The sequence below is a fragment of the Maniola jurtina genome, chromosome 13, assembly GCF_905333055.1.
Source record: "Maniola jurtina chromosome 13, ilManJurt1.1, whole genome shotgun sequence".
Taxonomy (NCBI): domain Eukaryota; kingdom Metazoa; phylum Arthropoda; class Insecta; order Lepidoptera; family Nymphalidae; genus Maniola; species Maniola jurtina.
In genome coordinates, this window is record NC_060041.1 from 5878103 (window position 1) to 5905600 (window position 27498).

A 27498-nucleotide genomic window follows, 5' to 3' on the forward strand; every position below is an offset into this window, starting at 1 on the left:
ATTCAGAGCGTTAACAACAATACAATAAATTTATCCGAAAACAGCATTTGCAGCGGTAACAATGATTGCATCAAGAGCTACGCAATCCAAGAACTGGTAACATACTTTACAAAACTTGCAGCCAAATATCGCGACCACGTCTGTGCACCGCTGGCTACGGCGTAACGATCAGTAAAGCTTTCGAAAGAATCGAAAAAATATTCTACAACAATAACAAGTTCCTCCAGCTAAAACAGATTTTTTTTTACATTTTTTCATCTGGAGCGTCTAGATTTTAAACTTACTTGTTACTTAGCTAGAATATTTTATGGAGTAAACGAATTTTTGTCCTAAATGACATTTCAAATCAAATCAGATCATTCATTTGATGAAAGTTTGGGTTTGGGTGTAGTTTTGAACTATCTAGTAAAATTTCTTGAATCTTGCTATGGTTGGGTTGGGAGAGAGACCATTTGTTTTGTTTCGAAAAATCGATAATTTTTGACTATAGGGAAAAACGAAAAAAATCGTAGCCACCTATAAGAATTTTTAATATTTACATTGTTTTGGACACTTCCTTCTACAGCTCTCCCAAATTCAACGTGAACGTATTTGATTTGGCCGTTATTGAATTGCTACAATATTTCAGGTTTCATTGTTTTCCAATACAATTATAACGATGCTAACTATACACATACTCATGGCGAAATAAATTATTCTAATTCTACAAAATCTCCTAATACTGGTAATTTATGTACAAATACTATCTAAGGCTGTTAATATATTTCATGAGGTTAAACACCATTATCACACCCATGATGTCAGTGTAGCCTTCGTGGTTCGAACTGGGCGATGAGTTGCACAGGTTTTTCCGACAGTAACAGTATCTGAAATAAAAACACGATAGATAATATAATTATAACTCAAAATTTAAAAAACCCCCGACACAAAAACCTCTTTAAAAAAACTAGAAAAGAGCTGATAACTTTCAAGCGGCTGAACCGATTTTCTTTGATTATAGCTAAGAACACTCGATCAAGCCGCCTTTCAAACAAAAAAACTAAATTAAAATCTGTTCATTCGTTTAGGAGTTACGATGCCACGGACAGATACACAGATACACACGTCAAACTTATAACACCCCTCTTTTTGGGTCGGGGGTTAAAAATAATCTCACCGGGGACCACGAACTCGGGATTTCCTTCACTTAAATTAGTAATTGGTTAATAATGGAGATTTACTTGGGATAATAATTCAGTGGATTCCCAGATTCTTAAATATACCTACTAAAGAAAATTATGAAAAAGCAGATGACAATTTATTTTTCAATTGATTTTAAAAATAAATTGTCAATTCGACGTTAATGTTGCAGGATTGTAAAACAAAAGGGTTTTGATTAAATCTGAATTGTAACGCGTTTCAACCCTTCGTTTGCTGAGAAACTACTTCCCTTTCACTTTAATGTACATTGCACGTACGAGAACTCGTTTCTCTGAACTGATATTAATAACACAAAACCTACTTTTTAAGCCTGACCTTGTACTTTCAGTTTCATACTGTAATTCGCAATGACAGCAGCTGTTATGTATCGAGTAACTAACAAAATCCAAAAAAGGAAATAATTTCGGCTCGAAGACGAAATTTAATATTTACAATTTGTTTGGTACATTCGTAAATAATATTCAATCTGTGTATGTTATGAATTTAGACAATTTAGGTTTTTAGACTAATTTAGGCTATAAATACGTCCTGTAGTCAGTAGCGTACATCGCCATTCATTAAATTATTTATTATTATTGTAAGAGGTATGACCATAAAATATGAAGGTTAATATTAGAAGAGTTGTTTGGATTTGTTATTTGATGTAAGAAATAATTCCTCAAATATGAGGAAACGGTTTCTACAGGATATCCACAGTTTTTACACATTATATTTTATAATTATAATAGATCTGTAGTCCCAAGGATTAAACTTACGTCTTAAAATTCATTATGATCAACCCATCGTAGGGTCACTATTGAACAAGGGTATCGTCTCAGAATGAGAAAGCCTTGGCCATACTCTACCACGCTAACTAAGTGCGGATTGGCAGACTTCAAACACCTTTGAAGACCTCTCAGACATGCAAGTTTCTTCACGATTTCTCCTTCGCCGTTTTATCGGTGAAGGAATTAAATATCGCTAATACGACAAAGTAGGCTCCAGACATTCCAATTCCGCCAATGGCAGTATCATCTTCACAGGACTACATAAAAATCTTTACTTGAAAGCGTTCAGTTTAAGAAATTATGTCACAGTTAAAATTTCGTTTCAGTTTAAACGTTCGTCTTACTTACTAGTTAGACTGAAAAACTTTTTAAAACAAGTTTTAACCTTTAAAAATTTGTTCTACATGTGCTATGGCAGAAATATTATATTTCTTCCCTAGAATATCAATAAAACCTTTAATTACTTACTTAGTAGGAGTTGTTCTTTCTCCCTTGTCATCTACTTCTGAGCAGCCTTCTTCGTAAGGCTCTAAAATTTCCATTTTGGGCGACCACCTACCGTTCTTGAAATCGTGGTATTCGTTCTTCTGAGGCGCACAGTCTAGTAGTACGCCAGTAATTCTCACTGAAAGCATAGATTAAAAACCTATTAATTATACGCATCAAAGTCATAAGTTACCTACATGCCCACTGGTTTGCATTTCATTACGTTAAAAAAATTGTTAACGCATTACTTCAATGTTACCAACTTAACAGTCTATTCTGAACGCCCAATCTTAAATATTAATGTTGTTATGAATTTGATAAAGTGAATATAAAATGGGTAATTTTTGGAAATATAGCGTTACCGAAAAAGATGTCTTTTAGGTACTATTTACAAAAACAAGGCTTGTATTATTTACACTGATTTAGACATTATTGTTATAATCTGTTGTGTGCGCAGAATGCCATGGTTATGGTTTCTACAGATGAATAAAATTGAAAGAAAAATTGTATCTATTTATTAAAATATCATGCCTTACAATACTAGACTACAGGCCCATGTTCAAAAATGGATGGGTCATATGAACCACCAGGTGACGTATACAGGACGATATAAGAGCATAAAATAATAAGATTCAGCACTATGCCGTCACTTGTAAGCTGTCCAACAGAGTGCTGGTGAGAATTCAAAAGTGCAGGTAGAGTGAGTACATTTTGGTCATATATTTTTGTACGGCATTTTTACCATCGATAGATCCATGAAAAATAATAAGAAAGCGCGCAGTGCCGTAAAAAAATGGTGCGCCACAAAGTCAGTAAATTTTTTGATTTTCTGATAATTTCCAGGATAAATTTGGTCATTTCAGTACGGCATTAGTTTCATACTGTTTCAATACAGCCTCTAATCCATTATTCCGCAACGCCGTACAAAAATCATGCGACAAGGGGAAAAAATCGAGGGTAGCAACCCCCTCTCTTTCCGTGGTCCGGGGGGTGATTTGAAAAAGTACGGCTTTGGTTCCAAAACATTATCTAGCACTCAAAAGTACTATTAAAAATAATGCCGTCAAAAAATTAGTGTTCATTTGAATGTGTATCAATAATTATCTTAATTTCATGGTATACTTGATTTTTAAAGCTGTAAAATCATTTGACTCTGTACGGCAACTTTTTTTTTAATATGATAGTGTAAAATACTATTGTTATATAGTATTGCCGTTCAAAAGAAACTGTTCTAAAAAAAATTATAGAGAAATAAAAAAACTGAATTTTTCAAATTATTGCAAAAGTTTAAATATTCATAGATTAATAAAATATAGCAATTATCGATGGTAAAAATGCCGTACAAAAATATATGACCAAAATGTACTCACTCTACCTGCACTTTTGAATTCTCACCAGCACTCTGTTGGACAGCTTACAAGTGACGGCATAGTGCTGAATCTTATTATTTTATGCTCTTATATCGTCCTGTATACGTCACCTGGTGGTTCATATGACCCATCCATTTTTGAACATGGGCCTGTAGTCTATACGTGTATGCACTTTTATATTAAGATAATTTTAATAATGTATGACGATATATGAAATAGCTATTTACCTTGACCAACATCCGATACAAGTTTAAAGTCACAGACGAATTGTTTAGCCTTTGTTATTATCTTACCTACTTGTTTTAGCCGGTCACATTATATCTAATCTCAGAAGTATTAAGAATAATATCTTAGAAGTATTACATGATTATAGCTTATAGGCCTATTGCGTTTTAACGTGTTTACAACATCTATTCCCCTTGACAAAGACCCAACAGGCTAATATTGCATATTAATTAATTATTGACATTTGGCCTTGTGTTATTACCATTGCCCTTGTTTGTCTGGCGTCAACACTCAACACGTTCTATCGATTACCTAATGTTTTAAACCTATGATTTATGTATTTTAAGTAAATATTGATTGTTTCTATAACGCGATGTATTTGCCTGTATTTCACGCCATATACCCATTACACTCTAACTCTATCTTAGGGTCGATACACAATGAAATAGAGTCAAAGCTAATCGAAGCGTCAATCTAAAATATTACATAGCATTACGCTTTACCCTTGCTTTACCTCAAAAATTGCACAAACTAGCGAGAAACAAATGAAGACATATTTTAAATTAGACTGTGTTATTGTGAATCAACCCTTTATAGGTGCCGGTAGGCCAGAACGCAGTCAATTGACATGAGATCTTAGCTTAAAATCAATGACCGCGATCCAGACAGACCGCTAATCTGCGTCTAACACGGTCAGTCTAGATCACGATCATTGACTTTGATCGTAGATTAATAGACTTATTATCCATCCTTCGAAAAAACTGTTCTATTCAAAGTATACAAGAGCAATCTGCTTACCGCCATTCTGAATGTCGAGGTGAAATTCCTGTTTCATACACATAGTAGAAAATGGACACTCGACTATAAACCTTTCGGTGTAGTCGAAGTGAACGCAGAGGTTCTTCGTTGTGTTGTAGTATTGGCCGAGGGGTGGATTGATCAGGCACTGGTAACACTGTAGCGATGAGACTCCTGTAACCAACAATGAAATATACGTAAACAAGTTGTAGGATAAATCTATACTAATATTATAAATGCGAAAGTGTGTCTGTCTGTCTACGTTTTCACGGCCCAACCGCTAAACCGATTTCAATTAAAGTTACAGACATGTGCTACATCTCGGGGAAGGACATAGGGTTCTTTTTATCCCGGAAAATCAAAGGGTTCCTGCGGAATTTTAAAAACCGAAATACTCTAGTATTAATATATTCAAAATATCATTCTTAAGAGTGATTTATTCACATTGGTAGTAGCGATATATTGTTGACTAGGTATATCAACGATTACGTCAAGAAAATACTAAAGTATATTTTAATTTTTGTTTTTAGCTTCTCAAGGCTTTTACAAAGTAGTAATTTGAATTGTAAATTATTAATAGTTTGAGAATTTAATCGGTATAATTTAACTGTGTCACAAGCTCACAGGTCATGCGTAGGTACGTACCTATATTACATAAACTTTACCATGAATACCTATTATATCATCAATTGTACCTACTCAAATTCTTACAAAATCCTGCCAGAAAAATTTCAGGTTTAATATTATATACCTTTTTTAAGTTATCAATGAGATTTTTTAATTTTAAGAAGAGCAGAGAAGCAATAAAATTTTGTCAATACATGAATGAGAATAAACATATTTGTATTATAAAGCTATTTATGTTAAGGTATTCAATCGTGTCCATTGTTTTGCCACGATGAGTCATTTACTTCTTCAACACCCACGCATGTTCACATTACGCATGCGTCGGTGGACGACCGCTAATGGAACCTTGTGTCCTGAGTTTTTGATTCTGTAGTCTTTAAGCGATCGGTGTAATTTTGGATTCACTTTTATATTATCTCCTTTTTTACAGATGATGAAAATTGTCTTAAAAGGTTTACTTTTATTAAAGTAAATGTCCGATTGGTAGATCAAATATAGCGTTTTGTATCAAATCTCCGTAGAACGTATAATTATTTCATAAAATATCATATCCTAGGAAAATAAATCAAGGAGGTCATGGGCCATGGCTCTAATAAAGTCATAAAATGTATTATACAAATAAAAAAATTCTTATACTATTCGCATTAATAGCCAAATCGTTAGGTATTGGTGAAGAATATTATATAGATCAAGATGAAACCCACGATACGTCGCATACTATAACAAACAAATCTGATGCTCGAAGAACATTAGAAATCAACCTTTCACCCAAAACTAATATATCTGTTAGTACTGCTCTGTTTAGCTATAAAAATATTAATAAAGATGATGAAGAAGACATTATATTGTTATCTTACAATATTGCTAGAGAAAAAAATGCACGATTAGAAAAAAAACATACTTCAAAAACTACACCTACCTTATACCTGAAAGGTGGTAATGATAGCACTTTTTCAACTATAAAATCTGTACGAAACGCTTCCCACAATACTTTGTCGATAAGAATTAATTCCTTTGAAGAATATGATTATAAATACGACACTGATACAGATGAAGATAGCTTGCAAGCATTACGAAATCAAGTTGAAGAAGAGAAGTTATTAAAATCTCAAAACAAGACTGAACCTGATATTCCTTATGCTAAATTCTATAATTTGGAACCCGCTGTAGATCAAGATCTTACCTTTAATGAAACAAAATACATATATGATAAAACTTGGTATGTTCCACAAGATTTTCCGTGCTGGGATCTGCCTATTTTGTATGGAGAGTTGGGCGCAAAAAAGAAAAAATATGATGTTTTTCTGATTTATGGAGGAAACTTAGTAAATGTTATCGAATCCTCGACTGAAATGACTAAAAGTTATAAACCAGTGGAACCACCGATATCGCACGTTATTAATAAATGGTGTGAAGTAGAGCCTTGTTATGGAGACCATACTCTTTGTCTATTTCCAAGTCCTGTTATATCAAATATATGTGATAAAGAATATAAGGTGTATGTGCCAAATATTTTAGACCAGTCTACTTTAGTGAACACAATAAATACAATGCGAAACCATGTCGCCAATGGTGTATCGAAAAAGTATTCACATTTACCTAGTGCTGCAAATATGAAACAAATAACATATGATTACGATTTAGAAGATATGGCTCAAGCGTGGCTGCGGCAGTGTTTGCCTGGTTCGGCTCCATGTTCTGGTCTTGATGGAAATTTAGTTTCTCACTTAGAATGTACTAAATATGCAAAATATTGCTGTTCGCATTCTTCGAAAAGTTTTTCGGAATGGTAATTTAGATACTATAGTTCAACGAGCACAATACACATACATATTCTATACGTATTTGAATTAGGTACCCTTTATGTTATGAAGAGACTATATTTCATAACACGTTTTCTTCTTTTACAGTGTACCCCGGCCTGAATGCTATATAAATCCTATTATTGGTTGTATACACATTTGGTATTCCAGTGCTGGAAAAAACTTGATAAAACGAGATGTGCAGTGTGGTCGCAGTTCGGTATCCACTTTCCACACAGTTCAATTGCTTTGGGCCAAAACGAGTAAAATTGGTTGCGCATTCGGTGAAAGATCCAATGGTGATAAAAGAGTTGTTTGTAATTTTTCACCAGGTGCTCAATTTTATCTGGATACTAAATTATATTGTGGTATAATTGCACACAACGACATTGGATACTTACGCAATAATGAAAATATAACAGATCTTATATACCTAGCATCTTTAGGTATAAAATGGCGCAGTTTACTTAAATTCCCTACTAATAACGCTTCACTTAAAACAAATAAGATGGCTATTAAAAACGTTGTTCGTACAACGGCATCAACTGTGACAGAATCAAATACAGCAGAATCACACTGGGGAGTGGATAACTTAATTAAACTATACAAAGAAGGCTGGGTACGAAAACAATCTGGCGATTTTAAAAATGGAACGAGAAGCATGACCGCTCGGTTGGTTGCGAAATACACGTTCATTGATGAAAGTGAGGCTAGATGTGATTCTGATGAATCAATTTATGTACCAGGACGTCCAGGATCTATGTGTGTAGAGAAGGGCAGAATCTATCATGGCCTATGTTACGATTTTAGAGATCCAACTCCGGGATATAGACTTATTGCTATAGCTGCTCCTATTGCTTTGTTTTCGTTGATTTTATACGATTTATTCAGTGGCGTTGTTAGACAAACAAATAATTACTAAACCACTGTAATTCAATTAGAATATTCTCTTGTATCCTTAATGTAACTAAATATAATTATGAGTCATAAACCTCAATATTCAGTGAATTCTATTGAGATGTGGGAATTTTTATTATAACAACAAAAAGTTATCATAAGTGATTCATTGGTGTTACTCTGGCGCCGCTCTCCGATTAATGGTAGGTAGGTACAATACATTTAACGTATTTTTTTAAACTTCCTAAATATTTGTATTGTTTTGTTTAAATAAAACTCTACCGAATTTGTATGAATCGCACAGAACCATGTTTTATTAGAAATATATTATGTTTTGTACATAATACCTATAATGAATATTATAATTGTTGTGATAAGACAATTCAAGGCGCGCGATGAGCCTTACAGCCTTTTTCAAAATTCTGTAACTTTTATTTTATAATGAATGAATCTATCGTAATGGATGCCTTTGACATAATTGAATATGTTTGAATTGCAAAATTTTAAATTGTGTCACATAATATTTTTTTATTTTAATTAATTTAAAGTGATAAGGTCGCCCTTTGTTTTTTAAGTGTATCCTGTATTCTTACTCTTTGTAATTTTGTTAACAATAAAGTTGTTTAAATATGTGAATAAATAAATTGAACTTCGCTTGGAACACAATTGGTTTCATAGCTCTACAGCATTCTGTAGAACTGTTCCAAAGTAGCCAAACTTAGGTCACTAAGCGAAATCTGAACACATCGATAAGTTCTCTAGGCTTACACTACGCTACAGTGTTAACTGTAATATTCACCTATATCTGTCTATATACATATAAAAAAAAACTTTTTCCATATCATTTTGATATTTCTAACTCAAATTGATGATATAGAATGAGTAGAGCCATTACTTTTTGTGAATCGGTCTTTGTTTTAGGTTAAACTGCAACATGTATGAATGACTTTCAAAGTCTCTTCGCTGGATCATCACTCATCCATCATCAAACATTTTAATAGAAGCTTTATTTATACACTGCAAAAAAATCTCGATAGAATTTCTATATTGCTCGAAAGAGCAAACATCACCATTTATTTTCTTTAACACCGTATTTAATTTTGGAGTGCAAATGAAATTTATAACTCATTAAGATTACAGCATACTTTATGGTTGGCTGTTTTATCATTTTACCTAATCAACTTTGAAGTAACAGAGCTCGTAATATGTTACGCGTGATATTGCTATAACAACACAGGCAAGTTTTTTTTTTTCAATTCAATTCAATTTCATTTATTTGCAGATACAGGTACATAAAGGTGTAAATTCATAATAAAATATTGGCCAGCTGTACCAATCCAAGTTGGCATGCAAATACATTATTTATTTGTTTTTTGTGAAATGTAAAGCCGGAATTAAATTAATAGATTCATAAAATTATTTATTTTTATTTTAGGTGCCGCATAACAATGCGGGTAAATGAAGCAACATAATATTTTAAATTCATATTTTATTTTTCATCTCAGATAAACTCTGTAACTTATCGATCCGGTACCCCGTAACCATTTCAATAATACTACATCATACATGCACCGGACAGATTTTTGTCGTCGATATTCCATAGACTTGCAAAACGGTTTGCGTTTTCATTTTTGTAACGCATGGGCTAGTAGCCCTTGTTTCCGAGATCTGTGTTTTTTAACTCCCACAATCTAGGTATCTTTAAAAATCTATGAGTGAATAGGCATCTTTTGAATCTAGGCTCACGTCTACCATCTCATCTTAACCCACATATTCACTTTTCATTAGGTGTGATTATGGTCCAAGGTGTGTCTATTATGTTTAAAAATAACAACCGACTAATTCCATCATTAGAGTTGCTAGATTAAATTGCAGTTCAGAGTTATTTAACATATGAAGATCTTAGAAACGTGGATGTTAATTATGTAACATAGCGTAGTTAACCTTAGACTTAACCTGAACTCAAGAAAGAATGCATCTAATTAATGGGTGCGATCACTATACGATATGGGAACTATCTTCAGACTAATTCCTGTCCTTAATTTGTAACGAGATTTACAAAAAAATTACCAAGTAAAAAAACGCACCTGTAATCACAAATGACAAGAGACCCGCCACGGCCAGTAGGTATTGCTCCATGGTTCTAGTCACTCGCGGTGTTTGGTCCAGTTAACGTTTGCGTAACATTACTTTAAGTCAGCAAGTTTCCTGATTCCATTGGCTGTGACAAGGTTGCGTTGTCATCGAGACTGCAACAAAATAGAAAATATCTTTATCTGAGTTGCTCGATTCAGTTTCAAAGTCCCAGTCATTCATTTCAAAGGGAAAATGTAAGATTTATGTTTACATCAAGGCCGACCTAAAATTAGCACTCAATTTTAGATGTCGACAAATTAATTTTATTATACATTTAAGTACTTATAACATTTCCGATCTAAAATCTCAAGTCGCCATTCTAAGTTTTTTTTTTTTATTCCCTATAGGTAAGCGCTAAATAGCACTATAGGTAGCTAGGTTCTAAAGCAAACTAAAAAGAATCTGTCTCTATTCAAACAATGAAATAGAATAGAATAGAATAGATTTTTATTCAAATAAACTTTTACAAGTGCTTTTGAATCGTCAAATAATTTACCACTGGTTCGGAATGCCGTTCCTACCGAGAAGAACCAGCAAGAAACTCGGCGGTTGCTCTTTTCAATTGTTCAATTTACAATAATATTCAAAAATAAAGTTACAAAGCCTTTAATATAAGTATGCTAATTTGACGAATTCGCAAAGTTCTATTTGGCTAAAAATTGCGGGTTTTAGGCGTAGGCTTTATGCTATAAGTTGCGTCGCAACTACTAATGGAGGAGGTTTTCAAGGTTTCCATACCGGTTGCAACTCGCAATATAATAATGAGATATATGGCTCATAAATGTCTTAGATAAACTATTTCTTAGAGGCAAGACGGCTCATAAATTGTTTTTAGCATTTAGGACACAAAACGCACTTTCCATGGTCTTACTAACAACGGCGCAGTCACCAGAATAAGCAAATGCAAAAAGTAAAATTGATATTAAGACATACAGTGATGACATTGTGCTATTGTTATTTTATTTACACATTTAAACATTATAATGTAGGTATGTATATGATATATCTAACAGAGATCTGCCGTGAGCATAGGTATGTTGAAAAGTTTGGGGTCAATTGCTAACTATGAATTAATGATGTACTTAAATGATAAAATTTTAATGTTTTTATAATTATTGTTACGTAGACTATAAGGCGCATCGGCATCGGAGTGCACTTGCACAGAAGAGCCTAGGTGCAGCGACTTTTTTGATAACAAGATTTATTTAATTTGGCAATAACGGAAACAGCGTTTTCAGTGTACCCATTTCAACCATTCGGCCATAATAATAAAGCAAGTCTTTAACAACAAATTCCCGCACCTCAGATGTACAGTGCAAGTCACGCGTCACGCTGCATAGTATGCAGTTAAAATTGCAGCGATTTCGAGTTTTGACGTTTGGTACTGGAAATCTTCTATTTCGGAGGCGGACATAGACTTTTTTCTATCACGGAATTTTTATAATCCCAAGTTTTCGCGCGCTAAGTCGTGGATATCATCTATTAATTTATAGTCATCCAGTATCCTGTTATCCTTCTATTATTTTTCAAGAATATCTTACTAACTGCAAGTAGTACCTACATTACTGCACGAGACCGGGAAGTAAGCGTTTTCTGATCGAGTGTGAGTCAGACGGCCGAGCCTTGGCGAGGACATCTAAAACACGAAGTCAGAAAGGTGCCCGTGAACTTAGCAGAGCATATGCCAGCAGATCAAAAATAAAAAGGAGTTCCCTTCGCATGCAGAAGAGTTCTATAGTTCCTGATACTTTTTAAAGATAGTTCTGGCGTTTTTGCTAAAAAAATCGCAGTTGAAATAATGCTCTGCTAACTTCCGGTAGCAGATCATTTTCGAGCAAAGCGAAAAAAAAAGAGTTCTCTGTACGCACGTATCTCAGTTCTATAGTTCCTCATACTTTATAATGATAGTTCTGGCATATAAACCTAAAAAAAGTCAAATGAAAAAATCAATAAATTTTCAAATTTAGTCATCATAAGTAATTTAAAAAAATTCTAGCAGCTAGAACTCAAATCTCAGAACCTAGAACTCTACGATTTCTTATAGCTCATTAACTAAGCTATAAAATAAAGCTATTAATTAGCCCAGAACTCACAAAGAAGTCCCAGCAGAGCATAGAAGAATAGTTATAAACAATAAATTTTCAAACTTCACACCAAAAGTTGTTAAAAAATTTCCAGCTGCTAGAACTCTCATCTCAGGGGCTAGAACTCCTCGATTTATTATAGATTATTAACATAGCTATAAAATAAAGCTATAAACTAGCCCAGAACTCTCAAAAACGTGCCAGCAGAGCATACCAGAAGAGTCATGATACACTAATTTTCAAACTTATTATCATAAGCCATGAAAAAAAATCCAGCTGATAGAACTCGGATCTCAGAGGCTAGAACTCCTCGATTTCATTAATATTATTGATAAAGCTATAAAAGAAAGCCATAAACTTGCCCAGAACTCTCAAAAAAGTGCCAGCAGAGCATACAAGAAGAGTCATAAACGATAAATTTTCAAACTTAAAAATCACAAGTTACTAAAAAAATTCCAGCTGCTAGAACTCTCATCTCAGGGGCTAGAACTCCTCGATTTCTTTAAGATTATTAACATACCTATTAAACAAAGCCATTAACTAGACAAGAACTCTCAAAAAAGTGCCAGCAGAGCATACAAGAAGAGTCATGATGCACTAATTTTCAAACTTATTATCATACGCCATGAAAAAAATTCCAGCTGCTAGAACTCTGATGTCAGAGGCTAGAACTCCTCGATTTCTTAAATATTATTGACAAAGCTATAAAACAAAGCCATTAACTAGACCAGAACTCTCAAAAAAGTGCCAGCAGAGCATACAAGAAGAGTCATGAACGATAAATTTTCAAACTTAAAAATCACAAGTTACTAAAAAATTTCCAGCTGCTAGAACTCTCATCTCAGGGGCTAGAACTCCTCGATTTCTTTAAGATTATTAACATACCTATTGAACAAAGCCATCAACTAAACCAGAACTCTCAAAAAAGTGCCAGCAGAGCATACAAGAAGAGTCATAAACGATAAATTTTCAAACTTAAAAATCACAAGTTACTAAAAAAATTCCAGCTGCTAGAACTCTCATCTCAGGGGCTAGAACTCCTCGATTTCTTTAAGATTATTAACATACCTATAAAACAAAGCCATTAACTAGACCAGAACTCTCAAAAAAGTGCCAGCAGAGCATACAAGAAGAGTCATGATGCACTAATTTTCAAACTTATTATCATACGCCATGAAAAAAATTCCAGCTGCTAGAACTCTGATCTCAGAGGCTAGAACTCCTCGATTTCTTTAATATTATTGACAAAGCTATAAAACGAAGCCATCAACTAAACCAGAACTCTCAAAAAAGTGCCAGCAGAGCATACAAGAAGAGTCATAAACGATAAATTTTCAAACTTAAAAATCACAAGTTACTAAAAAAATTCCAGCTGCTAGAACTCTCATCTCAGGGGCTAGAACTCCTCGATTTCTTAAAGATTATTAACATACCTATTGAACAAAGCCATTAACTAGACCAGAACTCTCAAAAAAGTACCAGCAGAGCATACAAGAATAGTCATGATGCACTAATTTTCAAACTTATTATCATACGCCATGAAAAAAATTCCAGCTGCTAGAACTCTGATGTCAGAGGCTAGAACTCTTCGATTTCTTAAATGTTATTGACAAAGCTATAAAACGAAGCCATCAACTAAACCAGAACTCTCAAAAAAGTGCCAGCAGAGCATACAAGAAGAGTCATAAACGATAAATTTTCAAACTTAAAAATCACAAGTTACTAAAAAATTTCCAGCTGCTAGAACTCTCATCTCAGGGGCTAGAACTCCTCGATTTCTTTAAGATTATTAACATACCTATTGAACAAAGCCATTAACTAGACCAGAACTCTCCAAAAAGTGCCAGCAGAGCATACAAGAAGAGTCATGATGCACTAATTTTCAAACTTATTATCATACGCCATGAAAAAAATTCCAGCTGCTAGAACTCTGATCTCAGAGGCTAGAACTCCTCGATTTCTTAAATATTACTGACAAAGCTATAAAACGAAGCCATCAACTAAACCAGAACTCTCAAAAAAGTGCCAGCAGAGCATACAAGAAGAGTCATAAACGATAAATTTTCAAACTTAAAAATCACAAGTTACTAAAAAATTTCCAGCTGCTAGAACTCTCATCTCAGGGGCTAGAACTCCTCAATTTCTTAAAGATTATTAACATACCTATTGAACAAAGCCATTAACTAGACCAGAACTCTCAAAAAAGTGCCAGCAGAGCATACAAGAATAGTCATGATGCACTAATTTTCAAACTTATTATCATACGCCATGAAAAAAATTCCAGCTGCTAGAACTCTGATGTCAGAGGCTAGAACTCCTCGATTTCTTAAATGTTATTGACAAAGCTATAAAACGAAGCCATCAACTAAACCAGAACTCTCAAAAAAGTGCCAGCAGAGCATACAAGAAGAGTCATAAACGATAAATTTTCAAACTTAAAAATCACAAGTTACTAAAAAAATTCCAGCTGCTAGAACTCTCATCTCAGGGGCTAGAACTCCTCGATTTCTTAAAGATTATTAACATACCTATTGAACAAAGCCATTAACTAGACCAGAACTCTCAAAAAAGTGCCAGCAGAGCATACAAGAAGAGTCATGATGCACTAATTTTCAAACTTATTATCATACGCCATGAAAAAAATTCCAGCTGCTAGAACTCTGATGTCAGAGGCTAGAAATCCTCGATTTCTTAAATATTATTGACAAAGCTATAAAACGAAGCCATCAACTAAACCAGAACTCTCAAAAAAGTGCCAGCAGAGCATACAAGAAGAGTCATAAACGATAAATTTTCAAACTTAAAAATCACAAGTTACTAAAAAATTTCCAGCTGCTAGAACTCTCATCTCAGGGGCTAGAACTCCTCGATTTCTTTAATATTATTGACAAAGCTATAAAACGAAGCCATCAACTAAACCAGAACTCTCAAAAAAGTGCCAGCAGAGCATACAAGAAGAGTCATGAACGATAAATTTTCAAACTTAAAAATCACAAGTTACTAAAAAAATTCCAGCTGCTAGAACTCTCATCTCAGGGGCTAGAACTCCTCGATTTCTTTAAGATTATTAACATACCTATTGAACAAAGCCATGAACTAGACCAGAACTCTCCAAAAAGTGCCAGCAGAGCATACAAGAAGAGTCATGATGCACTAATTTTCAAACTTATTATCATACGCCATGAAAAAAATTCCAGCTGCTAGAACTCTGATCTCAGAGGCTAGAACTCCTCGATTTCTTAAATATTATTGACAAAGCTATAAAACGAAGCCATCAACTAAACCAGAACTCTCAAAAAAGTGCCAGCAGAGCATACAAGAAGAGTCATAAACGATAAATTTTCAAACTTAAAAATCACAAGTTACTAAAAAATTTCCAGCTGCTAGAACTCTCATCTCAGGGGCTAGAACTCCTCAATTTCTTAAAGATTATTAACATACCTATTGAACAAAGCCATTAACTAGACCAGAACTCTCAAAAAAGTGCCAGCAGAGCATACAAGAATAGTCATGATGCACTAATTTTCAAACTTATTATCATACGCCATGAAAAAAATTCCAGCTGCTAGAACTCTGATGTCAGAGGCTAGAACTCCTCGATTTCTTAAATGTTATTGACAAAGCTATAAAACGAAGCCATCAACTAAACCAGAACTCTCAAAAAAGTGCCAGCAGAGCATACAAGAAGAGTCATAAACGATAAATTTTCAAACTTAAAAATCACAAGTTACTAAAAAATTTCCAGCTGCTAGAACTCTCATCTCAGGGGCTAGAACTCCTCGATTTCTTAAAGATTATTAACATACCTATTGAACAAAGCCATTAACTAGACCAGAACTCTCAAAAAAGTGCCAGCAGAGCATACAAGAAGAGTCATGATGCACTAATTTTCAAACTTATTATCATACGCCATGAAAAAAATTCCAGCTGCTAGAACTCTGATCTCAGAGGCTAGAACTCCTCGATTTCTTTAATATTATTGACAAAGCTATAAAACGAAGCCATCAACTAAACCAGAACTCTCAAAAAAGTGCCAGCAGAGCATACAAGAAGAGTCATAAACGATAAATTTTCAAACTTAAAAATCACAAGTTACTAAAAAAATTCCAGCTGCTAGAACTCTCATCTCAGGGGCTAGAACTCCTCGATTTCTTAAAGATTATTAACATACCTATTGAACAAAGCCATTAACTAGACCAGAACTCTCAAAAAAGTACCAGCAGAGCATACAAGAATAGTCATGATGCACTAATTTTCAAACTTATTATCATACGCCATGAAAAAAATTCCAGCTGCTAGAACTCTGATGTCAGAGGCTAGAACTCTTCGATTTCTTAAATTTTATTGACATAGCTATAAAACGAAGCCATCAACTAAACCAGAACTCTCAAAAAAGTGCCAGCAGAGCATACAAGAAGAGTCATAAACGATAAATTTTCAAACTTAAAAATCACAAGTTACTAAAAAATTTCCAGCTGCTAGAACTCTCATCTCAGGGGCTAGAACTCCTCGATTTCTTTAAGATTATTAACATACCTATTGAACAAAGCCATTAACTAGACCAGAACTCTCCAAAAAGTGCCAGCAGAGCATACAAGAAGAGTCATGATGCACTAATTTTCAAACTTATTATCATACGCCATGAAAAAAATTCCAGCTGCTAGAACTCTGATCTCAGAGGCTAGAACTCCTCGATTTCTTAAATATTATTGACAAAGCTATAAAACGAAGCCATCAACTAAACCAGAACTCTCAAAAAAGTGCCAGCAGAGCATACAAGAAGAGTCATAAACGATAAATTTTCAAACTTAAAAATCACAAGTTACTAAAAAATTTCCAGCTGCTAGAACTCTCATCTCAGGGGCTAGAACTCCTCAATTTCTTAAAGATTATTAACATACCTATTGAACAAAGCCATTAACTAGACCAGAACTCTCAAAAAAGTGCCAGCAGAGCATACAAGAATAGTCATGATGCACTAATTTTCAAACTTATTATCATACGCCATGAAAAAAATTCCAGCTGCTAGAACTCTGATGTCAGAGGCTAGAACTCCTCGATTTCTTTAATATTATTGACAAAGCTATAAAACGAAGCCATCAACTAAACCAGAACTCTCAAAAAAGTGCCAGCAGAGCATACAAGAAGAGTCATAAACGATAAATTTTCAAACTTAAAAATCACAAGTTACTAAAAAAATTCCAGCTGCTAGAACTCTCATCTCAGGGGCTAGAACTCCTCGATTTCTTAAAGATTATTAACATACCTATTGAACAAAGCCATTAACTAGACCAGAACTCTCAAAAAAGTGCCAGCAGAGCATACAAGAAGAGTCATGATGCACTAATTTTCAAACTTATTATCATACGCCATGAAAAAAATTCCAGCTGCTAGAACTCTGATGTCAGAGGCTAGAAATCCTCGATTTCTTAAATATTATTGACAAAGCTATAAAACGAAGCCATCAACTAAACCAGAACTCTCAAAAAAGTGCCAGCAGAGCATACAAGAAGAGTCATAAACGATAAATTTTCAAACTTAAAAATCACAAGTTACTAAAAAATTTCCAGCTGCTAGAACTCTCATCTCAGGGGCTAGAACTCCTCGATTTCTTTAATATTATTGACAAAGCTATAAAACGAAGCCATCAACTAAACCAGAACTCTCAAAAAAGTGCCAGCAGAGCATACAAGAAGAGTCATGAACGATAAATTTTCAAACTTAAAAATCACAAGTTACTAAAAAAATTCCAGCTGCTAGAACTCTCATCTCAGGGGCTAGAACTCCTCGATTTCTTTAAGATTATTAACATACCTATTGAACAAAGCCATCAACTAAACCAGAACTCTCAAAAAAGTGCCAGCAGAGCATACAAGAAGAGTCATAAACGATAAATTTTCAAACTTAAAAATCACAAGTTACTAAAAAAATTCCAGCTGCTAGAACTCTCATCTCAGGGGCTAGAACTCCTCGATTTCTTTAAGATTATTAACATACCTATAAAACAAAGCCATTAACTAGACCAGAACTCTCAAAAAAGTGCCAGCAGAGCATACAAGAAGAGTCATGATGCACTAATTTTCAAACTTATTATCATACGCCATGAAAAAAATTCCAGCTGCTAGAACTCTGATCTCAGAGGCTAGAACTCCTCGATTTCTTTAATATTATTGACAAAGCTATAAAACGAAGCCATCAACTAAACCAGAACTCTCAAAAAAGTGCCAGCAGAGCATACAAGAAGAGTCATGAACGATAAATTTTCAAACTTAAAAATCACAAGTTACTAAAAAAAATCCAGCTGCTAGAACTCTCATCTCAGGGGCTAGAACTCCTCGATTTCTTTAAGATTATTAACATACCTATTGAACAAAGCCATTAACTAGACCAGAACTCTCCAAAAAGTGCCAGCAGAGCATACAAGAAGAGTCATGATGCACTAATTTTCAAACTTATTATCATACGCCATGAAAAAAATTCCAGCTGCTAGAACTCTGATCTCAGAGGCTAGAACTCCTCGATTTCTTAAATATTATTGACAAAGCTATAAAACGAAGCCATCAACTAAACCAGAACTCTCAAAAAAGTGCCAGCAGAGCATACAAGAAGAGTCATAAACGATAAATTTTCAAACTTAAAAATCACAAGTTACTAAAAAAATTCCAGCTGCTAGAACTCTCATCTCAGGGGCTAGAACTCCTCGATTTCTTAAAGATTATTAACATACCTATTGAACAAAGCCATCAACTAAACCAGAACTCTCAAAAAAGTGCCAGCAGAGCATACAAGAAGAGTCATAAACGATAAATTTTCAAACTTAAAAATCACAAGTTACTAAAAAAATTCCAGCTGCTAGAACTCTCATCTCAGGGGCTAGAACTCCTCGATTTCTTTAAGATTATTAACATACCTATAAAACAAAGCCATTAACTAGACCAGAACTCTCAAAAAAGTGCCAGCAGAGCATACAAGAAGAGTCATGATGCACTAATTTTCAAACTTATTATCATACGCCATGAAAAAAATTCCAGCTGCTAGAACTCTGATGTCAGAGGCTAGAACTCTTCGATTTCTTAAATGTTATTGACAAAGCTATAAAACGAAGCCATCAACTAAACCAGAACTCTCAAAAAAGTGCCAGCAGAGCATACAAGAAGAGTCATAAACGATAAATTTTCAAACTTAAAAATCACAAGTTACTAAAAAATTTCCAGCTGCTAGAACTCTCATCTCAGGGGCTAGAACTCCTCGATTTCTTTAAGATTATTAACATACCTATTGAAAAAAGCCATTAACTAGACCAGAACTCTCAAAAAAGTGCCAGCAGAGCATACAAGAACTGTCATAAACGATAAATTTTCAAACTTAAAAATCACAAGTTACTAAAAAATTTCCAGCTGCTAGAACTCTCATCTCAGGGGCTAGAACTCCTCGATTTCTTAAAGATTATTAACATACCTATTGAACAAAGCCATTAACTAAACAAGTTTGAAAATTTATCGTTTATGACTCTTCTTGTATGCTCTGCTGGCACTTTTTTGAGAGTTCTGGTTTAGTTGATGGCTTCGTTTTATAGCTTTGTCAATAATATTTAAGAAATCGAGGAGTTCTAGCCTCTGAGATCAGAGTTCTAGCAGCTGGAATTTTTTTCATGGCGTATGATAATAAGTTTGAAAATTAGTGCATCATGACTCTTCTTGTATGCTCTGCTGGCACTTTTTTGAGAGTTCTGGTCTAGTTAATGGCTTTGTTTTATAGGTATGTTAATAATCTTAAAGAAATCGAGGAGTTCTAGCCCCTGAGATGAGAGTTCTAGCAGCTGGAATTTTTTTAGTAACTTGTGATTTTTAAGTTTGAAAATTTATCGTTTATGACAGTTCTTGTATGCTCTGCTGGCACTTTTTTGAGAGTTCTGGTCTAGTTAATGGCTTTGTTCAATAGGTATGTTAATAATCTTTAAGAAATCGAGGAGTTCTAGCCCCTGAGATGAGAGTTCTAGCAGCTGGAAATTTTTTAGTAACTTGTGATTTTTAAGTTTGAAAATTTATCGTTTATGACTCTTCTTGTATGCTCTGCTGACACTTTTTTGAGAGTTCTGGTTTAGTTGATGGCTTCGTTTTATAGCTTTGTCAATAACATTTAAGAAATCGAGGAGTTCTAGCCTCTGACATCAGATTTCTAGCAGCTGGAATTTTTTTCATGGCGTATGATAATAAGTTTGAAAATTAGTGCATCATGACTCTTCTTGTATGCTCTGCTGGCACTTTTTTGAGAGTTCTTGTCTAGTTAATGGCTTTGTTCAATAGGTATGTTAATAATCTTTAAGAAATCGAGGAGTTCTAGCCCCTGAGATGAGAGTTCTAGCAGCTGGAAATTTTTTAGTAACTTGTGATTTTTAAGTTTGAAAATTTATCGTTTATGACTCTTCTTGTATGCTCTGCTGGCACTTTTTTGAGAGTTCTGGTTTAGTTGATGGCTTCGTTTTATAGCTTTGTCAATAATATTTAAGAAATCGAGGAGTTCTAGCCTCTGACATCAGAGTTCTAGCAGCTGGAATTTTTTTCATGGCGTATGATAATAAGTTTGAAAATTAGTGCATCATGACTCTTCTTGTATGCTCTGCTGGCACTTTTTTGAGAGTTCTGGTCTAGTTAATGGCTTTGTTCAATAGGTATGTTAATAATCTTTAAGAAATCGAGGAGTTCTAGCCCCTGAGATGAGAGTTCTAGCAGCTGGAAATTTTTTAGTAACTTGTGATTTTTAAGTTTGAAAATTTATCGTTTATGACTCTTCTTGTATGCTCTGCTGGCACTTTTTTGAGAGTTCTGGTTTAGTTGATGGCTTCGTTTTATAGCTTTGTCAATAACATTTAAGAAATCGGGGAGTTCTAGCCTCTGACATCAGAGTTCTAGCAGCTGGAATTTTTTTCATGGCGTATGATAATAAGTTTGAAAATTAGTGCATCATGACTCTTCTTGTATGCTCTGCTGGCACTTTTTTGAGAGTTCTTGTCTAGTTAATGGCTTTGTTCAATAGGTATGTTAATAATCTTTAAGAAATCGAGGAGTTCTAGCCCCTGAGATGAGAGTTCTAGCAGCTGGAAATTTTTTAGTAACTTGTGATTTTTAAGTTTGAAAATTTATCGTTTATGACTCTTCTTGTATGCTCTGCTGGCACTTTTTTGAGAGTTCTGGTTTAGTTAATGGCTTCGTTTTATAGCTTTGTCAATAATATTTAAGAAATCGAGGAGTTCTAGCCTCTGACATCAGAGTTCTAGCAGCTGGAATTTTTTTCATGGCGTATGATAATAAGTTTGAAAATTAGTGCATCATGACTCTTCTTGTATGCTCTGCTGGCACTTTTTTGAGAGTTCTGGTCTAGTTAATGGCTTTGTTTAATAGGTATGTTAATAATCTTTAAGAAATCGAGGAGTTCTAGCCTCTGACATCAGAGTTCTAGCAGCTGGATTTTTTTTAGTAACTTGTGATTTTTAAGTTTGAAAATTTATCGTTTATGACTCTTCTTGTATGCTCTGCTGGCACTTTTTTGAGAGTTCTGGTCTAGTTAATGGCTTTGTTCAATAGGTATGTTAATAATCTTAAAGAAATCGAGGAGTTCTAGCCCCTGAGATGAGAGTTCTAGCAGCTGGAATTTTTTTAGTAACTTGTGATTTTTAAGTTTGAAAATTTATCGTTTATGACTCTTCTTGTATGCTCTGCTGGCACTTTTTTGAGAGTTCTGGTCTAGTTAATGGCTTTGTTTTATAGCTTTGTCAATAATATTTAAGAAATCGAAGAGTTCTAGCCTCTGACATCAGAGTTCTAGCAGCTGGAATTTTTTTCATGGCGTATGATAATAAGTTTGAAAATTAGTGCATCATGACTCTTCTTGTATGCTCTGCTGGCACTTTTTTGAGAGTTCTTGTCTAGTTAATGGCTTTGTTTAATAGGTATGTTAATAATCTTAAAGAAATCGAGGAGTTCTAGCCCCTGAGATGAGAGTTCTAGCAGCTGGAATTTTTTTAGTAACTTGTGATTTTTAAGTTTGAAAATTTATCGTTTATGACTCTTCTTGTATGCTCTGCTGGCACTTTTTTGAGAGTTCTGGGCAAGTTAATGGCTTTCTTTTATAGCTTTATCAATAATATTAATGAAATCGAGGAGTTCTAGCCTCTGAGATCAGAGTTCTATCAGCTGGATTTTTTTTCATGGCTTATGATAATAAGTTTGAAAATTAGTGTATCATGACTCTTCTGGTATGCTCTGCTGGCACGTTTTTGAGAGTTCTGGGCTAGTTTATAGCTTTACTTTATAGCTATGTTAATAATCTATAATAAATCGAGGAATTCTAGCCCCTGAGATGAGAGTTCTAGCAGCTGGAAATTTTTTAACAACTTTTGGTGTGAAGTTTGAAAATTTATTGTTTATAACTATTCTTCTATGCTCTGCTGGGACTTCTTTGTGAGTTCTGGGCTAATTAATAGCTTTATTTTATAGCTTAGTTAATGAGCTATAAGAAATCGTAGAGTTCTAGGTTCTGAGATTTGAGTTCTAGCTGCTAGAATTTTTTTAAATTACTTATGATGACTAAATTTGAAAATTTATTGATTTTTTCATTTGACTTTTTTTAGGTTTATATGCCAGAACTATCATTATAAAGTATGAGGAACTATAGAACTGAGATACGTGCGTACAGAGAACTCTTTTTTTTTCGCTTTGCTCGAAAATGATCTGCTACCGGAAGTTAGCAGAGCATTATTTCAACTGCGATTTTTTTAGCAAAAACGCCAGAACTATCTTTAAAAAGTATCAGGAACTATAGAACTCTTCTGCATGCGAAGGGAACTCCTTTTTATTTTTGATCTGCTGGCATATGCTCTGCTAAGTTCACGGGCACGTCAGAAAGGCACTCCCGGTGGAGGCATATATAGTGTTTTTCCAAAAAATTAAAAGTAAATTATTTAAAAAATATGTATTCTGCTAATTCGACCTTCGCTCTCAAATTAGGAGGTGTGCAATCAAATTCCGCACTATCCTTCCGCACTTGAACTAATTTATCTAGTAGGTAACTTATTTAATAAATAATTTAAAACGAACAGTCAATTCGCGCTTTTAATAAGTATATCTATAGCAGCTTGTGCTGATTCACTCACTCACTGACTCATTGATTTTTTACTCTTGACTCTTGTATTTTGTATGAAAAAATATTTTTTATGACGATTTCGAATAGAGAACATCATTCGGAGGAAAAATATTGAGAGAGCTGATGATTGTGGATTACCTATCCCAATGGGCCTTGTAAAGTTAGCAGACGGATAGACACTAGGGATGTTATGGATATATAATTTCGGATCCGGATATGGATATGGATATTGGTAAAAAATAATATCGGTTTCGGTTACGGTTATGGATATTAAATTATTTTGGATTATCCGATAGTTTCGGTTACGGATATTAATTTTTTAAGGAACTGTAAAATGTGAACTGATGAAGGTGTCACATTCCAGCGGAGTGCACAGTTAATTCGTACGAGTGTAGTATTTAGTTAGACTCCGCCCTATCCGAAACTATCCAAAACTTTTATTACGGATTCAGTTACGGTTACGGATATTTTTTTATTTCAGATATCCGATAGTTTCGGTTACGGATATGGATATCCATAACAACACTAATAGACACCCCCCTACCATTATTATCATAACCCCTTATTATTGGAGAGCGTATATACTATATTAGACTCTTAGATATGTACGCAAATCGTATTTGTATAGGTGCGTATGAATACCTACGTAACAATTAATGACCGTGTAGGTATGTTCAATTCTATTCATTAATTTTACCTCTGTATGTATAAGTATGTACGTGTAATTAGGTAGGAATTCCTTTATTATTTTACAATGTTTCCACGTGAAAATTAACTCTGTAATGAGTATTTTGATTGAATACAAAAAAAACAATATGGCAGGAATTATGTAACCAGCTGCAATAAATGTGAATGCGTTACACTACGGTGTTTGCTTATGTCAAAAATAAAAAAATTCTCAGTGATTATTAAATAGAGGGTCTTCCAAAATACTTAAAATCCACGTCCTTTGTTAAGTTTGAGTGTAATAACCATTTTAATTTATAGAACAAACTAAAAAAAGCACATCAAATCATTGTGACGTCACATGCCAGTATTTCATAGAAGCTCGCATACCCAGGTACTTAGCGCGTGTTTTCATGTTTGATAAAAAGATGCTGATTTGACTAGTGGTCAAACACCGGATTTACATCAAGGAAAACCAATTATCTACTGCATTTTAAAGTGTCAGTTTCTTTATGTCTGAGTATTGTCTGAAAATTTGTATATCTGTCTATGTGAATTCAAATGGTTACATATCGATTTAAATAATAATAAGAAATATTGCAAATAAATTTTAAAACCAATGTCAACGAACGTGCCTACTAAACTAATGTTGGTACTGAGTTAAACAATTAAATATATTTGTAACTAATCATAGTATAATGTATCCAGAATCCTTAATAACTAACTCCACTGTAATGTAGACAAATCAAATTCCTCAAAATCGGCACCGCAAATAATGAGTAATTCGGATGACGAGTGAAGACACGCTACTTGCATTTACAATTACAACTAAAATCATCATAATTCCACGGAAGAGTAATGACTAATATAAAGTTTACCTTTTGATAGGAATACTACTATTGAATAAAATAATATGGCTCGCGTCAAAACTTCGAAGGAATTTTATATTCGTAATGGATTTCCAATAATATTTAAAATACACTGTGGCTCAGGTACTCTGTTATTCTTAGTAAATACACAAAATATTAAGTGTTTTATAACTTAATGATGAACGTAGCTTAAGCAGCGCTGTTCCGGTTCTCATAAATATATATTCATACATATTATAATATGTGTAGTACCTATATCGAGATTTTCAAAATAAAATAATATAATAAAGACACGTGGCTTTGTTAACTACGATATAAGTACCTACTCTGTGTAATACCTTCTCTACAATACTAGCTTGGTAGAGTTGTACCTCAAAAATCTATTTTAGTACACTTTGGCAAGTTTTTTATAATATTGTGATGACCATAAATAAAACATCACGTTTATCGTTGACCTTCAAGTTAAAATACGCTTAGCGTTAGGCTTATTACCTATGTTATTATTTTATATAATATATTACATACATAGTTTTTTAAGTTTGGTAGGAAAATAAGTGACATTCAAGCTATCTTAATTAAAATGAAATGCAAATAAAATGCTAAGTACTCGTATTCGAGAAAAAGATACCAAAAAAGTTTTCATATGTATATGCAGATACTTGTGCTACTGAAGAAGAGCTTAAGATAGAAGATAATCCTACACACCTTTAAAAAAATGGCCCTACCATATTATGTCGACCATAATAATATAGCATCGATAAAATTAAATGAATTTATTTATTTCATATGGGGCAGCCTGAGCTTGTGCCCGCTTATAATATGTCAAGACTACCGCCCGCGCCGGCCAGTTCGGAAGGCAGATTCTACTGAGAAGAGCCGGCAAGGAACTCTACAGTTGCTCTTTGCTGTTAGGTCATAGTTATGTTTGTTATACTTTGTCAGTAATTAATGCGACACTGACACCTCTTGCAATCTCAATGCTTATACGATCATATTGTAACTATGTTGCTTAGCATAATATTACGTTGCAATACGAAAGTTCGAAAGCCTATATTTAAAGACCCTTGTCTTACATTTATTTAACTATATGTTATTGCATTTATGATTTATGACTTATTTCGCGGTTTAACCACATATTTTATTACATTATAATAATTATATTTATAGTAAACCAGTTTATCCGGTTCTTATTGTACGGTTATAATAAATTAATCAATAAAACTTTGACATAGATCGTTATGATGTAATATCGGCATGGTACAGTTAATATTGCATAAATATTGTGTGTTGCAGTATTGGCAACTGTGACTTTTATCTTTAAATCAATAAGACACTGTTTAAGAAAACAAGAGACTTTAAGAACAGGAATCAATTCTGAATTTTAATGTGTAGACCAAGGTCTTTTTTTTTATTTTTGCCAAATATATTTATGCATCGCGCATCTTGTGCATCATGTCAGATTTTATCTGTGCCAGACTGATTAAGTAGAGTCTCTACTTAGTAAGAACGTACGCAACAGTATGATTAGCTCCAAATAAACAAACTCCTACAAAGCCTGTAAAAAATATATATATATTTTTTAATCATGGTGCTTGTACTGACATACAATTCCATTTAAAAGATTACAATGAAAAGTAAAGTAAATGATTCAAAACGATAAATCGTTAACGCCGCATTTATGACGTATGAGCCATTTTTAATGATTTTCTAGTAATTTCAATCAACTTAGTTAAAACTGCTTCAAATAAAGATAAGTATTAAATCTGTCAAAAGGGGTAATTACCTTAACTCTAAAATCTACATATACATTACTAATTTCGCACGTTTGCACTATATATAACACATATTTACACATTTAACAAACGAAATGCATCCGCGTCGTAGTCTTATAAACGAGCAACAACGCGTGTCTCGGCGCGTAGTAAAGTCTTTACTAACAACCAGCGCCGGCGCAGACCGCTCGCGATCTTGCAAGGATTTGTGTCACTCTACGTAACAACATGCGGTGTACTTGACCGCTCGGAAAAGAAACAATTATTCTTATCTTGCGAAGTTCACAAATAACGTTATTTTTAATTGGAAATCCGCATTTCTTATCAAAGAAATTCCTAATATTATATGCCACACAATAATGGTTATTTTGAAACCGGTTAAGTTTTAAAAGTCGTCGAGACAAACGCGATCTAAATAACAGATGAGAATGAATTTGTCTTGCGTTATTGCGTCGACCTTCAAGACAATGAAAGTCCGATAACCTTAATCCACACTGACACCCTTGGCCATGTAATTTGTAAAGGTCTATTGATTTTTCAAATCCACTTGAGATCTTAAATGTGAAGAATCGCCTAAAAACAGACATTGCTGCCTTATTAGATCTATGGAAATTAAAAAGTTCTACCGTAACAATCAACAACTTCTATCTTATTGAC

At 33.9% G+C, this 27498-nt stretch overlaps 3 protein-coding genes and 2 long non-coding RNA genes across 5 annotated transcripts in view; 3 read left to right on the top strand and 2 right to left on the bottom strand.

The window, feature by feature from the left end:
- Positions 1 to 27055, bottom strand: LOC123871391. The gene is made up of 5 exons (XM_045915176.1): positions 26853 to 27055; positions 10260 to 10421; positions 4847 to 5020; positions 2436 to 2592; positions 1 to 866 (listed from the first exon to the last, which is right to left on the bottom strand). Exons 2-5 carry the CDS (start codon positions 10309 to 10311, stop codon positions 743 to 745), a joined length of 507 nt encoding a protein of 168 aa, XP_045771132.1. The 5' UTR covers positions 10312 to 10421; positions 26853 to 27055; the 3' UTR covers positions 1 to 742.
- The window catches only part of LOC123871404, a 383067-nt gene that overhangs the window by 22523 nt on the left and 333046 nt on the right, over positions 1 to 27498 (bottom strand). The window lies entirely within an intron of this gene.
- The window catches only part of LOC123871364 (rabankyrin-5), a 58149-nt gene that overhangs the window by 16132 nt on the left and 14519 nt on the right, over positions 1 to 27498 (top strand). The gene's annotated exons all lie outside the window — the stretch shown is intronic.
- On the top strand, positions 5619 to 8695 carry LOC123871373. The gene is made up of 2 exons (XM_045915152.1): positions 5619 to 7262; positions 7384 to 8695. Exons 1-2 carry the CDS (start codon positions 6079 to 6081, stop codon positions 8195 to 8197), a joined length of 1998 nt encoding a protein of 665 aa, XP_045771108.1. The 5' UTR covers positions 5619 to 6078; the 3' UTR covers positions 8198 to 8695.
- Positions 11861 to 23330, top strand: LOC123871398. The gene is made up of 2 exons (XR_006797261.1): positions 11861 to 11965; positions 23298 to 23330. It is a non-coding gene; the product is annotated as an uncharacterized LOC123871398 (long non-coding RNA).

Excerpts from the sequence above, each read along its gene's own strand:
- LOC123871373 (XM_045915152.1), top strand. The coding sequence starts at position 6,079 with ATGTATTATACAAATAAAAAAATTCTTATACTATTCGCATTAATAGCC. Across the intron at positions 7,263-7,383 it reads TCGAAAAGTTTTTCGGAATG|TGTACCCCGGCCTGAATGCT; the intron begins GTAATTTAGATA and ends CTTCTTTTACAG.
- LOC123871391 (XM_045915176.1), bottom strand. The coding sequence starts at position 10,311 with ATGGAGCAATACCTACTGGCCGTGGCGGGTCTCTTGTCATTTGTGATT. Across the intron at positions 5,021-10,259 it reads CTTGTCATTTGTGATTACAG|GAGTCTCATCGCTACAGTGT; the intron begins GTGCGTTTTTTT and ends TGTTGGTTACAG. Across the intron at positions 2,593-4,846 it reads CCTCGACATTCAGAATGGCG|TGAGAATTACTGGCGTACTA; the intron begins GTAAGCAGATTG and ends CTATGCTTTCAG.